We start from the raw sequence: 15995 nt of genomic DNA, 5'->3' as shown, positions 1-15995 counted from the left end.
CCCCCCCCCTTGAGAAAAAAAAATCATGTAAAATCACGTGATTTTTACCTTTTTGGGGGGTTGGGCCCCCCCCCCCCTGACGCTCAAGGGGGGGGGGGGGTGCAAATTGAATTTTTTTTTGAGGATCAAAAAAAAAAAAAAATGTGCTCACTACCCCCCCCCCCCCCCCCACTGAGCGAATTTTTGGCCGGCGCGTTTTTCAAATTTTCGGGAGCAACAAAAAAAAAAGTTGGGCCCCCTCCCCTAAGAAATCCTGGATCCGCGCCTGATAAACCGTATCAGTGTGCATGCTCTTAATCACTTACAAATTAATGGTAAGACTTGTGCATAATCTTTCAGATACAATCGTTTGTCGTTAGGGGGGGGGTGGGGTGGGGTGGGGTGGGCACAAAACACGATTAAAGGGCAATCCAATAAACCCTTGTAATACTTTCATTTGAATGGAGCAGAAAAGCAGACAAGCAAAAAGGCAAAAGTTTTAAATAAAGCGGACCAATAATAAGTAAGTTATATGAATGTTTGAAATATGAGATCACTATACAGCTATGCGAATCTCAAATTGGATATTTAATCAGTGGATTGTGACGAATACTGAAAGATAACTCTCCCGTTTCGTTCAGTTTTCGTGTACAAAATAATGTCTGTTTTTAGCTCAGTTTCTAAGTGCCTTCACCCTTGAGGCACTATTATATTCATAATAATGAGCAGAGCATATTATTTCAGGTCCTCTTAAAATAAAAGACCATCCCAAGGTATACATTTTAGACAAATTGACATTTTAGTCATGTCGTGTTTTGGTACAAAATAGTTGTCCGCCACTACAACACAGGTATACATTACAGATTCAGCCAATTTTGAGGGTCTTTACCCGAAGTGATTGCAACTTTCAAAAATTCTTAATTGTTTGCCCGATTTCATTCAAACTTTCACCAGTATGCTTTTCTTGTTTTTCTCCTTTCGTCTAGCGTAATTAGCTACCAAGTTTGGACTTTTGCAGTATACTCTAAAAGTGCCCTATATCCCTATATTAGTATATGACTGAGGCGGGGCCCTTTATTTTACTTGGGCATTTGTTCACTAAGTTTTGATAAGTGCTGCGATTTTAATTTCTATTTGTCCTTTTCTCTTACTGTTCATTGTCCTTAAAAAGAACGGCTTTTCCACATTAACATACTTCCCTGTTGGAAATTTCTGCCATTAATTTCTTTTAAATTATTCTTTCTTATTCTTTCTTATTTTTCCTTCTTCTCGGTCTTGGGACAGTCTACAATTAGCCTGAGTCCCTAACCTGGATATAATCCATCAAGAGAGGAATAAGGAAAAGGAGAAGAAAATACTGAAGACTATAGATACTTGGTCACCGCTTTGCTCGGCCATCGCAAACCAATTACTCAGTAAATCAAAAGTACCTCCGTGAAGTGAACTTGAGAGCAAACAGTTATTCAACTACTAATCGGCTATAATAAACCATTCCATCAGCCAACCAACATAACTATACAGTCATGATCCATTAAAGGTAATACAAAGTTTTGGGAAATTTTGAAAATTGGATGGATAGTGAATCGTTACAATTTTGATATATTTGGATGCCCCTGTGGATGTATTATAAGCACTAGAAAAATTAGCCCCTAAAACTCTTCTGCTTTTGAGAAAAATGGAATATAAAAATTTACCGGTGCTCCCGGTAAATTTTGATAAATTTCAAATAGCACCTATGGCCGTACAATGGTAGCTGCGACCATGAAAATTTCAGAATATGTAGTTGTGATTATAATTTCCAAACGGGAATAGCTAATCGGTCGATTTTAGTCAAGAAACATTGTTTCATAGCTAAATTAATATCTTGACTTGAGAGGGAGCTATACAACATAAACATTTTATTATTTATAATTTCATAACTTTAGACTCGATTTCAACCGCGACAACGATCAATTAATATTGTAGGAACGCATATGCTTCCAATATGTTAATTTGAAGCAAATTCATGACCCCATACCAAAACTTTGTAATACCTTTAACCAGCCAACCAATTAATCAGCAGTCTTATAGGTTGACTCAGTCACTCATCCAATTAATAATCAATCAACCGAGTATCTGTAAGTCAAATTAGTATAATCAATAACAACTATCTGTAGTTGAATCAATTAAGAAATCAATCACTGAAACAGTTTACCAACCAACGATCAGGCTACAATAAATTACAAGCAACCATGCAACCAACCAACCATGCAACTAACCAACCATGCAACCAACCAACCAACAGATTAATGACGTAATAATTAATGATTCAACCAATCAAACAACATATCAATCAATCCATCGGCAATTAAGCTCCGGAGAATTATTAGTCACTCAACCATCCATTTAGTTTTTATACCGGTCAACCAATCTATTTGCAGTCAAATCAACTGAACAATCAATCATCAATCGACCGATCAACCAATAATAAACCAATCGGCAATAGAACAATCAATTAATTAATCATCAACCAATCGATGAATCATCCAATCATTCAATCAATCAAACCAAATGAATTAAACAGTTAATTAATCAAAATATTAATCAACCAATCGGTCAATCATTCGATCAATCAACCAACCAACCAATCAGTTATTCAATCAATTAACCAACCAACCAATCAGTTATTCAATCAATTAACCAACCAACCAATCAGTTATTTATTCAATCAACCAACCAACCAATCAGTTATTCAATCAATCAACCAACCAACCAATCAGTTATTCAATCAATTAACCAACCAACCAATCAGTTATTCAATCAATTAACCAACCAACCAATCAGTTATTTATTCAATCAACCAACCAACCAATCAGTTATTCAATCAATTAACCAACCAACCAATCAGTTATTTATTCAATCAACCAACCAACCAATCAGTTATTCAATCAATTAACCAACCAACCAATCAGTTATTCAATCAATTAACCAACCAACCAATCAGTTATTTATTCAATCAACCAACCAACCAATCAGTTATGTATTCAGTCAACCGACCAACCAATCAGTTATTCAATCAATTAACCAACCAACCAATCAGTTATTCAATCAATTAACCAACCAACCAATCAGTTATTTATTCAATCAACCAACCAACCAATCAGTTATTCAATCAATTAACCAACCAACCAATCAGTTATTCAATCAATTAACCAACCAACCAATCAGTTATTTATTCAATCAACCAACCAACCAATCAGTTATGTATTCAATCAACCGACCAACCAATCAGCCAATACAATAAAACACCGAACCAATCAATCAGTCTCAATTAACTTACCAACAAATCAGTCAACAAAAAAGCATCAAACAAATATTCAACTAATTTATCAATCATTAAATCAACCAATGAATTAATTATTCAATCAAGCAACCAACCAATCAATCAACCAACATATCAATAAAAAAAAAGAATCATTCAATCAACAATCAACCAACCAATCATATCAATCAATCAATCGATGAACCAACTAACCATACAACAAATCAATCAACAAACCATCCAAATAACCGACCAATCAGTCAACTATAACCAATTACTCAATCAATTCATTAAAAATCCAGCCTATTACCCATTCTATTCAATATCAATCTGCAAAATCGCTCATACCCAAAAATGAAATCAAAGTACATCATGAATTTCTTTTAATTTTTTTTTTATTGACATTCTCTTTGTCCTTCTGCCCCACGATAAATGAGTATCGCGAGATGAGGACAGAAAACAGTATTATTCTTTTAATTAGAAAAAAAGTATCATCCTTTCTCTACACAATTTTTGTTCTGACTACAACTCGTCTCCCTATAACAGATAAGCATATCATGATCAAATCAATTTACATACAAGTGAAGCACCCTTTCGTAAAGAATAAATACAAACATGATATACACGGTCATAGAAGGACAAATGTTATCCATATTGCTTTCGTCATCGTTTTCTGTATTCGGTTTTGGACGATCATTGCTAAGTACACATTCATGAATGAGCACCGGAAAAAAAGGATATCCTATTTGAAGTCTACAATACAAACATAAAACAATGGAGAATTCAGATTTACACTTAAACTGTAATTCAAAGTATTCCTTACTTGACACACACATAAAGGTATTCTGTAAACTACTATATTCCCACTGGCTGATAAAAATATTTAATTTCTTCTGTCTAGTTATCCTGATTACTGATTTCCATTATTGCAGTAAGCTGAATAATTGAATATAACAAAACTGGAAAATTACAATTCATTTTATCATTTCATCATATTCATATTTCATATATTTGGACAGATTAAGTACAACATTGATGAAAATCGAGTCTGCAGTTTGCATTTTGGTTGTTGGTTTATTCGTCCAACTGAAAGAAACTTTCCTTAGATATACTTTAATGTGAAATTTGAAAAGGACCAGTGAAAAATTCAAAGCTACCATAAAGAAATGTATGTTTATTATTATTAAACTACTGTTCTGTCCATTCCTGATATTGCATATTCAGAGCAAGAACGGTATTAACACTGTGTATGAGTTAATGCCCTTCTGGATCCAAACAGGTTAAGAGATCCAAAGAAAGTAACAATGTGCAGCTACTCAGGAATAATTCATTCACCTTTTTTGGTCACACAACAAAAACCTTGCATATAGTGGCCATTCCTGGAAAACTATGGGTTAACGAAAAAGTATTGAAAGCAAGGTAGCCATTCTACACAGGTTAACCAACATACTATCCGTTATGAACACACATTCTGGGGCATTAGAACATGGCACAAAGTTTATTCTGAGAGACAAAAACATATGCTTTATGGTAGTTATGAATGATAAATATAGTCAAAGCTGTCTACAAAGGCCAGTGATGAATATATAAAAAGTATAAGAGAGGTGGCCCTTCCAGATATTTCTTCTGAGGGGAGACAAGTTACCTCTATATCAAGATGGCCACTATGACAATTCTGACTGTATTTGCATGACATCATTGTAATGCTTTTTGTATTAATACTGTCTAATTTGACTTGGTAGAAACAAAATGGACCTACAAGGAAAGAAAGAAAAAAGAAAATGCCCTGATGGATCAATAATCTTAATCCACTTAATATATATTCAGTCAAAATACAAATTAAAAGGAGAATAACAGTGAACATAATCTATAATAAAACAAATTTCACTCATGATTTTTCCTTATTCTCTTGAACCCTTTATTACAAGAAAAGTTGTTCAAATCTGTTTATTTCTTAAAAATGCATTGTAAACGATATTATATATATATTACAAAAATTGCAATAGAGACATGAACCTCTGACAACATGTCACTCAAAACTATACAAATATCACACTTCTACAGTACAGAGGCGATTAATAAATATTCACATGAAAAACTACACGAATCAACATGAAAAAAGAGAAGATTTATTATACATACTGATTGCAAGTAAACAACAAAAGAGGAATAAAGAATCACAATTGATGAATGATTGAAAACAAAAACAATCATAAAAGATTTACAGACTTTTTTAATGAGTTTATAGGCAGGAAAATAATAAATGATTGAATGCCAGTGCCTGCATTTCTTGTTCGAAATTGAGCCTTAAAAAATGACACGTCGCATTTGTGCATAGCCATGAGAACAATTAAACACAAGGATAATCTTTTCTACTATCTATATTAAACATATAACTTAATTTGAACATCTTGATTTTGCATTTGCTTGCATCAATAAAAACAGACTGTAAGTAAATGCATACAAATAAATGTACAAAAGGCTACAAAACATTCTCTTCAATACAAAATAGCACTAATCAATATTCAAATTAATGCGTTATCTATTGATTCTAATTCAAGGTTCACTTTCTTTCCTATCTAAATAAGTTACATTAATCATTCAATTCCTTTACAACACTACATAAAATTCATTCAAAGAATTTGGATACTTGATATGGTGGTTAAGTGTGTGACTAAATCTAACTAAAAGCAGTCAATATCACAACTTCTTCGCATGCTATTTCCTTTCATGATTTTGGAATGTTCAAGTGTTTTGCTACATGATCCTTTCGATTGTTCAGCCATTCTGCGTTGTAAAACAGAGTCCCATAGTTTCAAATATCGACCTCCTTCCTACACACATTCCCATCATGGCAAGGCATATTTTAACAGCCAAGTTAATCAGTTCTTTCTTCAAATTGACAACATTGCTAGTTATCTTTTACTCTCACTGATCTTAAGAAAATCCAGGTATATGAAAAGAAAATAACTAACAGAAATCTGATAGGAAGTATAAACTTTGCAAAATTTATTTTCTTCAATATCTAAATTTGTTCAATAAGTTGCCGATTTAGAAACTTCAATGTACTTTCTGTTAAAGATTCCTGGTGTCACACTCAATTTTGACAATCACAACAAATTGTCGCAAGATGAGCAGGAATTTGGCCGGTTCTACCCACGCTAGTAGTACACTTTTAATTGCAAGAAATATAAATGTAGAGTCTCAAAGCCATATAATATGTAAGTTACTGTTTCCATGATGGGCTTATGCAGGGGGAACAAATAAAAACTCAGCCAGTAATGCATCAACATTGCAACTCAAACTAAGACATTTTGAGATAACTTGGTGCACTTTCTCCCAATAGTTTATGGAGATGATAAAAAGTTAACATTACAACCTCACAACATTCCATATTTTCAATCACAGAAAGTTGTAACATTAGGCATGCTGCAGCACTGAGTGGGTAGAAATGTTGAAAGGTGTTATTTGTTCAAAACCTGTGATGTTGTTGTGAGAAAGAGCGCCTTGTTACGTAAGGCACCGACAGGCCCAGACCTACATCATCCAATAACCCACACGTTGTGCGTTCGGACAAGTTAGTTCTCTGGTCAGTTGATGCAAACAGTAATTTGAAGAAGTTTACAAGCAATTACTCATAAATAAATTTTCGGGAGAATTGGCAGAGGATCTAATTCATATATACGAGTAGCTCTTGTTATTTTTAACAACAACAAAAACAAAATCTGTTACTTTGCATATTTTGATACCCATGTCCAATGTGTAAGCACATAAAACAACAGCAGGAAAATTAACGAAGTCAGAATTGTTCAGGAGTTCCAAACATTTTAAAGAAAGGGGCTCCTGTTTATGGATAATTTCTATATGTCCAGCAGTGAATATTATCTTATTATATGATGACGAAGACTACATAATAATGACAAATGCAATTACGTCAGATTTATGAAAACAAATATTCATGGTGTTCCCACCCGAATAGCTTAAAATTCTGGTAAATTCTGGAACAAATCAGGGAATAAATCAGCTGTTCAATTTCATTAATTTTCCAGGAAAAAAAACAGAAGGGAAAGAAGTTGTGAGATGAACAAAGAATAATATTTTAGCCGTGACACAAAAGTTCTTGCACCGTACTACACGCATAAGCAGAATTGGGACTTGCGACCCAAAAATATACATCTGTATAAAAGTCAAAAGGAAAATTGAAAATTGAAATTGAAAAACATATCACACAGATACAAATATCCATGACAACCAAACAACAATGTGCCCATTGAATACACAACGTACAAGGCTAAACTTCGTACAAATATTACACACAAATATAAATCAGTATGAGTAAAAAACCAAAAACAGAAAAATTGAAACATATCACACAATGTCTTTATTACTATTTCTATTTATATATGACCCTACTTACATGAGAATTGCATTAACAAGATGGGTGCGTTCACACCAAGACAATGATTGAGGATGAAATGACATGACACAGGCTTGATGCAGCATTGTTATCATCGTTTCTCTTCGATTTCCACAAAAAAAATGTACAACTGAGCTACCCAACTAGTCCCATATCCAAAATGATCAAGTAATGTACATATAAATTAAGTTGTATCACAAAACATGGCTAGATCACAAATAGACCAATCACACAACGACCGGCCGGTCACTTCCCGGCGATTTCCACATGCGACCGACACATCCAGCATTCTATACGTTGCCGTGACAACAGCTAATACCTCAGTGCAATGCTTCTCGTTGGTTTGAATCTCGCATTCGTAGCAAAAGAAGGAGCACCAACATACATGGAATATATGCTTCTTTATATCAGTTTTCATTTTGCACGAAACCACACCATATATCTTCATGATGACGCATCAGAAGCGGAGGAGCCACGGCTTGTAAACGCCTTTTGCTCCTCAAGACATCTTCTCTGGAGTATAAGCACGTTCTAATACACATATCTAGCCTAACGAGGATGCAGAGACTTAAACGATATAAATAAGTTAATACATATGGCTCTGCAATCTCGGTAATCTCACGATTGGCATCACACTTCACATTATTTGTTACTTCAGCAATAATTTACATACAAATCACTTCTTTGTTTCTCGAGGTATATGCAATAGACTTTTATCTAAACCCATCATCCAGCTTTCATCTCAAAACAAAACAAACTTCAAGTGAGGATAAATAGGATTAATTCCCTTTAGTTCTTGGAATTGAGGAAGAAAAAAAAAGAAAAAGAAAACCACATCTCTGTACTAGGTGATAGTGGTTTCAAAACAAATTGCACAATTAAATCTACATTATTGTGGCAATACTTCATATGCTTACAAAATACAAGTCCAAGACATACATGTCCTTTCTTGCATACTTAGTAAGAAAACAAATGCACAGGCCATTGATACACAAGAAAATAATTGCATTGTACTTTGAGTAATAACTGACTTGTCTAAAGAAAATTGTTAAATACAATACTGACAATATATGAAAGCATTCAATGAAAGGGAGAAATTGGGACTATTCAATTTAAATTATTATTCATTACTTCTCTTGTACAAAATTGAGACATTTCATTCATGATAAAGGTTTAGGTCAACAATGAAAGATATTTCCCACTCCAGTCACATATATATGTGATGTATAAATTAGAATACACTCTGACTAGCTGCAGCGGTTTCCACTTGCTAGTATACAAACACTTTACCCCAAATGTTTGGGATAGCCAGGAACAAATTCAAAGGGTACCCTGACGGAACAGATCTATTTCCCATTTTCGAACAAAATATTTCAAATTCTTTACAAAATGAGAGTATTCACATATTGTTCGTAGTGAAATTTCTTACAACAGAGCAATAGAAATGTAGTTCATTCTGAACAAAAATATTTTAAATTCAATTTCTTGACGATATATCCTTGCATGAAATGGAGATGAGAATCGGGTATCATGAGTTTAATGGGTAGTACTGGTCATCTTTAATATTGAAGTTCAAAACAAAATGCAAATGAAATATTAAAGGGTGCTGGACCAAATCAAATTTGTCCTTCATCCCTACTCATAGGATGCAGTTAGCTTTGTTACAAAGCAAATAATGCTGTTTTAGTTTAAAACTTTACAGTATAACTTGCAGAACAAATTTTCCAGGACTTTCCTTCATAATAGCTTGCATTTGTCTGATTGAGAGAGAAAGTAATGAACCTTGTTTGCAATTTTCAAGGGGTACTTAAACATTGATGATACAAGTCATCCATCTAGATCATATTCCAATTTGACCCATTCTTCATAAAAAGCGCAGCATCTCTTGAAAGGAGCAGCAAGTCGTAACATCATACTCTGTGTTCCTTGTGGCAGCCAGGGCTCACGATGCAGCAACGCCGGAACATAAATAAAAACTTAAAATCTCCTTAAATGAATACAGCTGGTCACGCCAATTTGAAGTTTCCTGTGGCACCTTTACATAATATATATATATCTGTCGAAAGGGAAGTTTCTTGCTGACACCACTTCAGTGTATGTGATGGATGTATATTCGTTGCAGCATTGTTTGCTCGAGTGAAATAATATAGCACATTTGTTTTCATGGAGCATATCACACACCTTTAAAATATAACTCTGCTCCTCGGTCACAGGTCAAAAGGTCAGTAGAGGTCAAAGGGCACATCACAAGGAGAGGATGATGGAGAGGGTGGGGGCGAATTCTGTCGGTATTGCTCAACTCGGTCAAGAACTGGGGCGGACGTGGTGGAGGAGACGGGCGCTAACCAACAGTCGAGGCACTAGCTATAAATATTTCTTGGCAATTCTTGTAAGATCTCCCTCCTTCTTCAACACACAGTAAGGCTTGGAATATAGAGATACGTATCTGGACAAGACGTTTTTTCATTGATTGCCGTGGGTGTGGCTGGTGGGTGGGGGCGGGGCGTAGTCCCCTCCCGGCCTTCTCATCAGTCCCACGGCTGGGGTGATGGGGGCAGCTCCGATGCACTGGCTACTGACGAACTGCACAGGGTGGATCAAAAGAAAAAGGGAGAACAAACAAATGCATTGGTTAATATTTAATTCATGAAGTGAACACCGAGAATGCGGAGCACAAGTTACGGGATGTCATGTATACCACAGCGATTCTAAAGTTGCATAACAAATCATCCAAATCGGGCTCCATCACATTTAACACATCCTCGTTAATTGAAGTAAATGGGGTTTGCTATGCTACATTTAGGATGTTGATCAGTAAAAACATGATTTAGACAGGGGGCTGAATCAACAGGTAACATTCTTCTTTCCTCTATCTCAGATCTTTCTAACTGGGACATGCAGCATCAGTGTCACAATTCCTACTTTGGTGCACACTGACTTGCCCCTGCTAGCTAAAACCAAGATAGGTAAAAGGCGACTCATGGTTGTCCAGATGCGATCTTTCGTTGAAAAAACACAGAGTTATGAACCCATATATCGCGAATCTACCAAAGTGGTGACAAAATTCCCCCAAAATTGGATTTTCATTATAATATTTTCTAAATCAGAAATACAGCCAAAATAGGAATAATGGCAAAGGTAATTATGTACATGTATATGATTTCTAGAAATTTGAGATGGATGCTAGGAAGAAATGTATGGTGAGCATCTGATGGCTGTCTAAATGTTCTTGCTGATCTACAAGTAATCTTTGTATGTATAGATTTCATGCACAGTGGAGGGTGTATTTTTAATCTAATGAGAATCCTGCTATTGCTGTTATGGAATAAGGATGCTCAATCCTTGCCAAAAGAAATCTGTTATTTCTGAATCACAAGAGCTCAGCAGCCGGCAGAAATGGAGATTCGGAATCAACAATGAATACAAGCTTCCAAACAACTTGTGATACCACTTGAACGAGGATAGAGGGTGATTTCCGATCAATGAAATATTCTCAAGGTATACATGTACAACTTTTTATAGAAGTTATTTATGGTAGATGACTTGAAAGTGATATACATGTGACATGGTGATTGAAAATGTGTGATTGTGTTCTGGAAAGTGTGTGTGTGCATATGTAATTTTCCTTTTAAGTAGCTGTGCGAAGATTTGAAAAATTTTTTTTTTTATTTTCATTATTGCAAAGGTGAAACTTTGTTTGGACAATTTCCTCAAAATTCAATGCTTGGAAACATTCAAAGTGACATCTCAGCAGTGTTCAGAGAGCTCTTCAGGTGCTATGCCGGGCTGTATTTAAGCGTTTTGTAATTGATAATAATAAATACTTCAAATGTTTCCAAGCTTTGAATTTTGATAAAATATATATTGTCCAATCAAAGTTTCACCATTGCAATAAGGAAATAAACTTGAAGTTAGTTCTTAAAATCGTTGCACAGCTACTTTAACAGGTACCTTGTTCAATGATATGATATGTAAAATGATCTGCATATGTGTTTATTGCTAAGAGGGAGGGGGAAGGGTGGGGGTACATTAGGTGAACCTAATTTGCTATCCAAAACATTTCCTGCGGGAACCATTTTATAAGTCAACTCTGTCTGTGTACAATAGAGCCAACATGTACATGGAGGTTAATTTGGTAAAACGTTTCAGGCGACTTATAGGGGAAGTTTGTTGCTTGAGATATCTTTCATGATCATGAAAATATTGATGATAAAAGGCAGTTGCATGTCATGCACCTCTCTCAATTACTTACTATTGAGACATGTCTTAAAATGAAAGGATGTTTCTCTAAAACTGCCATGCCTGCACTCTCCTTTGAGCCATTCATATATAGACATTCTGTCAAATACAATACACAAACTCCTGAATGAATGCAGAAAAGTTTGTATCATTCTCGCCAGAACAAGATGCCTCTTGTAACTCACAAATGTCTCGATTTAGTGTACAGGCTTGGTTTAAAGGTAGAGTCACTGAAGGTGCTGTCTACTCAGAAGTAGTCAACTTTTCTTGTCCCCCTCCTCCTCCCCATCCCCATCCCCTTCTCCCCTCCCCCACTCCTCCCCTCTCAGTCCCCAACCAACACCCCCTTCCTTATCCATATGTACAGTAAATGAAATAGGCATGTGGTTTTGATCAGGGCATATTTACTGAGTTTTCTCAGTGAGCTTAGTTAGCTCACGAAGCATCATACTTTAGTCATGACGTTTCAACTTTAAAAATAACATTTGGTTTTGAATATACATATGAAGGGTACATTCTTAAGTACATATAAGTAGTGAAGCCTCCAATGCTAATGCGATACCAACCACTTAGAAAAAAGTGCTTTGATCACGCTATAATCATGTTCACCTCACAAGTCCATAACAGTTGTATGCTCTTGGCTGGGAGAAACTTTGATCTTTATAAAATGTATTTTTTCATAACCATTAAAATTAAACAACATTCATGAAAATGTCAACATTTTTTCCAATCTAGTAATACAAAAGGATTATGTAACAGTCTACAAGCTTTATTTGCATGTGTTCTATTTTGGTAGAATTCTTAACGTAAGCATTCTCTGTTTCTTGGTTGATGTTGTTATTGCATAAATACATAGAAGAATAAATGCAATGAGATGTTTTCCTTCTTGTGTACCACCAATACAAACTGAAAAACTGAATATTCATATTCAATGAAAGGGATGACTGATGACTCTTCATGCATGAAACAAAGATCAACAAAAACAAGAAATTATTCAAAATAAAGCACTGAAAAGAGAGAAAATTAAAAACTGAAAGTACAATGATAATCGTAAAAAAACAAAAAGATTTGAAAGAAAACAGAGACAAAAAAAAATAATGACTGTTTGATAATTTGGATTGGAACAAACCTGGAATCAGTAAATTGGCAGCGTCTGATGGTACATCAAAAACCTTTTTCCCAGTCCTACATGAAAACAGCCGCAGGGAAGGGGGGATAGAAATGGTGCGATGGAGCAGACACCATTTTAAAAGAAGAGTTATTCATTAGTCTTTTGGTGAAAGGAGGGTGATGATGAAAATGATCGTGAGAAGTATTAAAATAATTTCCTTTATTTGTTTTGGGTAAGGGTGATATTATTGTGCAGTTGTTTTGATAGACCAAACTAAGAAGTTCAGAAAAAATTCAACTTCTTTTATCACCTTTACCATTCCACTGTTTGACCAGGGAGTGAGATAGAGATATGGTTCAGAGAGGTATGGAAATACAAATGAATAAATTAAGACTGCACCACACAAACCCATTGTTAAGATTAGGTTATCGAATGGAAAATAAGAGAAAAGATTATGTACAGAGTGCATCTGAAGTTGCTGTAAGAGACATCAGCTCACATTTAGCATCTTCAAGTCTTATTTTGGAAAGTGACTTATTATTTTAGACCCAGCTAAGGTTTTCAGGGGTTTCTTTTGAGTCATGTACACAACTGCCATTTTTTAAAGTGTTGGGGGATCTTAAGCTTTCACCCACAATCAAAGCAAATAAAGAGAGAAAGAGAGAACACATACATAATGATTACGCAAAGAAATCATAAGACCTGACATGTTAAGGCAAACAAAACTAATAGAATGCCAAACTTATCCTAACTTCTGTCTACACAATCATTTGAATGTGGGTAATAACTTTCATGCATCCTATCAAACAGAAATAAATAAAAGAATACTGGGGGTGTAAGACAAGACATTATTCATATTAGAAAATGAAATATAAGTTTTACGTGTTAGTAGAATCTATGCAAGAAAAATTAATAAGCCGAATCCATGAAACAATTAACACAGCCTATATACTTGTATGGATGCAATTCCAATAACGGTTTAAAAGCAGTTGCAAAATCTTCTTGTATGTTTTTTTGTTTGGTAACTTTGTGCCCCACTTGAGTTCATTTTATGCTGATCCATTACATCTAGCTGAGCAAATCACAATCAAAGTACCTCCAGCATTTAAACACATGTAAATGTTTATTTTCTAAACAGTTTTTATATACATGCATAATAATTCTCACGAATGGAATCTTGTATATTATCGTAAGGTACTTGATTCATGAATTGTGTACAGTTATTGTCAATGAAAATGATGATGATGTAAATGCTTATTTGTTTCATAAGGAAATATATAAGAGCAATGAGATATATAACATGTGATTGACCTGATATAGCAAATACTATGTTCTACATGTATATGCATGAAGCAATTTAAGTGACAAGAGTACAACAAAAGTTGCAAAGAATTAAAATATTCGTGGTGCAGATCAATGTCTACATTTATTACTAACAAATATGTTTTTCATAACTTGGACAGACATGAGTTTCTTTTCTTTATAATTTTTTTTTAAAAGCCCTAGTCTCAGGATCTAAATTGCTCGTATGATTTAACATGTGTTTTAGTTCATTGTACGCTTTCAATAAAACCAACGTGACAGAACTCCTAAATCATGGAATTGTGTTGCATTTGCTCGAACTATACTCAAAATAACACCTAAAACTAAACAAGCATTGGTTTAAAACTATCTTTGAATTCAGATTTGGGGCACAAAATTACTTATATATCACTAGCTTCCATCATGTGTATGTTAGAAGGTTATGAAGAGAAGAAAGCAAGAAAAGGATATTAAGTTGATTAGAATTAACCTCATCAATCACAACATTCAAACAGAGGGACAGAAAGAAATACTGGGCGGTTACGAAAGAAGAGAAAATCAAGAGCTACAGTGCTTGAAAGAACTGTCTTCAAATCCCCCCCCCCATATCATATTCAAGAAAAAGAATCATTGATAGCAGCCAAGATTTGTATCAATTTGTGCAAAGAGAAGATAATTGGAATACATTTGAATACAAAGTCTCAATTCAAATGACTTCTATCATAAGGGTATGTATCTATTAAGTTGACGTGGAATGTTAATTAGTTTTGCTTTCTTGGTTATTTATAAAATTGGAAGTACAGAAATCAACCCTTCTTAAAAACCTGTGAATGGAGTCCCAGAAGAACACAAAAGTGCATCTACAAAAAAGTAACTGTTTATCTACTCCATGTCACAGAGAGAGAGAGATTGTCTACTGTAGGATCAGATAGATTCCAGACAGGTTCCAACTATGGCTAAAAGTTCAAGCACTGTAGCTCTTACAGAAGTTCAGGAGGGGTGAGGGGAGGTGACTGACATGCAGGACTGGGCGATGACCACTATTTCAGACTCCAGCAGAACTTCAACCATGCATCGCTAAAGGTTCACTAGGGGATTCACCTTTGAAGGTGCACTGCAACAAGCTCGCCAATCATGGTACAATATCAAACATTCATGAATAATGTTGTAACATCAAAGGTGCAGCAATAAAAGCATACCATCAATGGTGAACCACCAAAGGTAACTGACTGAAAGTGTACCTTTAACAGTGCACCATCAAAATTCCATCAATGATGGTGCACTGTTAATATTGTACCATCTAAGGAGCACCACTGAAAGTGCACCATCAAATGCTCAGCAATGATGGTGCTCCAAAGAGGGTTTACCATTGCAGTTCACTCACACTACCAATGTTGTACCACCAAAGGTGCACCGTTGAATCACTGCTGGCGCACCACCGATGGTGTACCACTCAAAGGTGCATGCACTGATGGTACAGATGGTAGAATGCTTTATTAATCAAGCATGATATTAAGCATGCAAGGATGTCAGCGATTCTAGGACCAATTTAGTTAAAGGTCTCTCTCCCTGACAGCATAAAATACTCCACAAATGGGAGTCTCTACACTGAAACTTTTAGAGAGGGAAGCAAATCAAAACCTTTT

General features: G+C 35.1%; 1 protein-coding gene across 2 annotated transcripts in view; it reads right to left on the bottom strand.

Annotated features, from left to right (window-relative positions):
* Positions 1-3657: 3657 nt before the first annotated feature.
* Positions 3658-15995, bottom strand: part of LOC574783 (serine/threonine-protein kinase NLK) — a 69198-nt gene continuing 56860 nt past the window's right edge. Inside the window, exons 11-12 of one of the 2 annotated variants that reach the window (XM_003729431.3) lie at positions 13066-13121; positions 3658-10280 (exon numbers count right to left, since the gene is read on the bottom strand). In XM_003729431.3, coding sequence (XP_003729479.2) covers positions 10270-10280; positions 13066-13121 — 67 coding nt within the window. In that variant the 3' untranslated portion in view covers positions 3658-10269. The remainder of the gene's footprint in view (positions 10281-13065; positions 13122-15995) is intronic. The other variant, XM_775166.5, reaches the window with a different exon arrangement.

Source organism: Strongylocentrotus purpuratus, unplaced genomic scaffold (genome assembly GCF_000002235.5).
Source record: "Strongylocentrotus purpuratus isolate Spur 01 unplaced genomic scaffold, Spur_5.0 spur5_scaffold_2, whole genome shotgun sequence".
Taxonomy (NCBI): domain Eukaryota; kingdom Metazoa; phylum Echinodermata; class Echinoidea; order Camarodonta; family Strongylocentrotidae; genus Strongylocentrotus; species Strongylocentrotus purpuratus.
The sequence above is the reverse complement of the archived record's forward strand: the minus strand, read 5'-3'. Positions and strand labels throughout refer to the sequence as shown.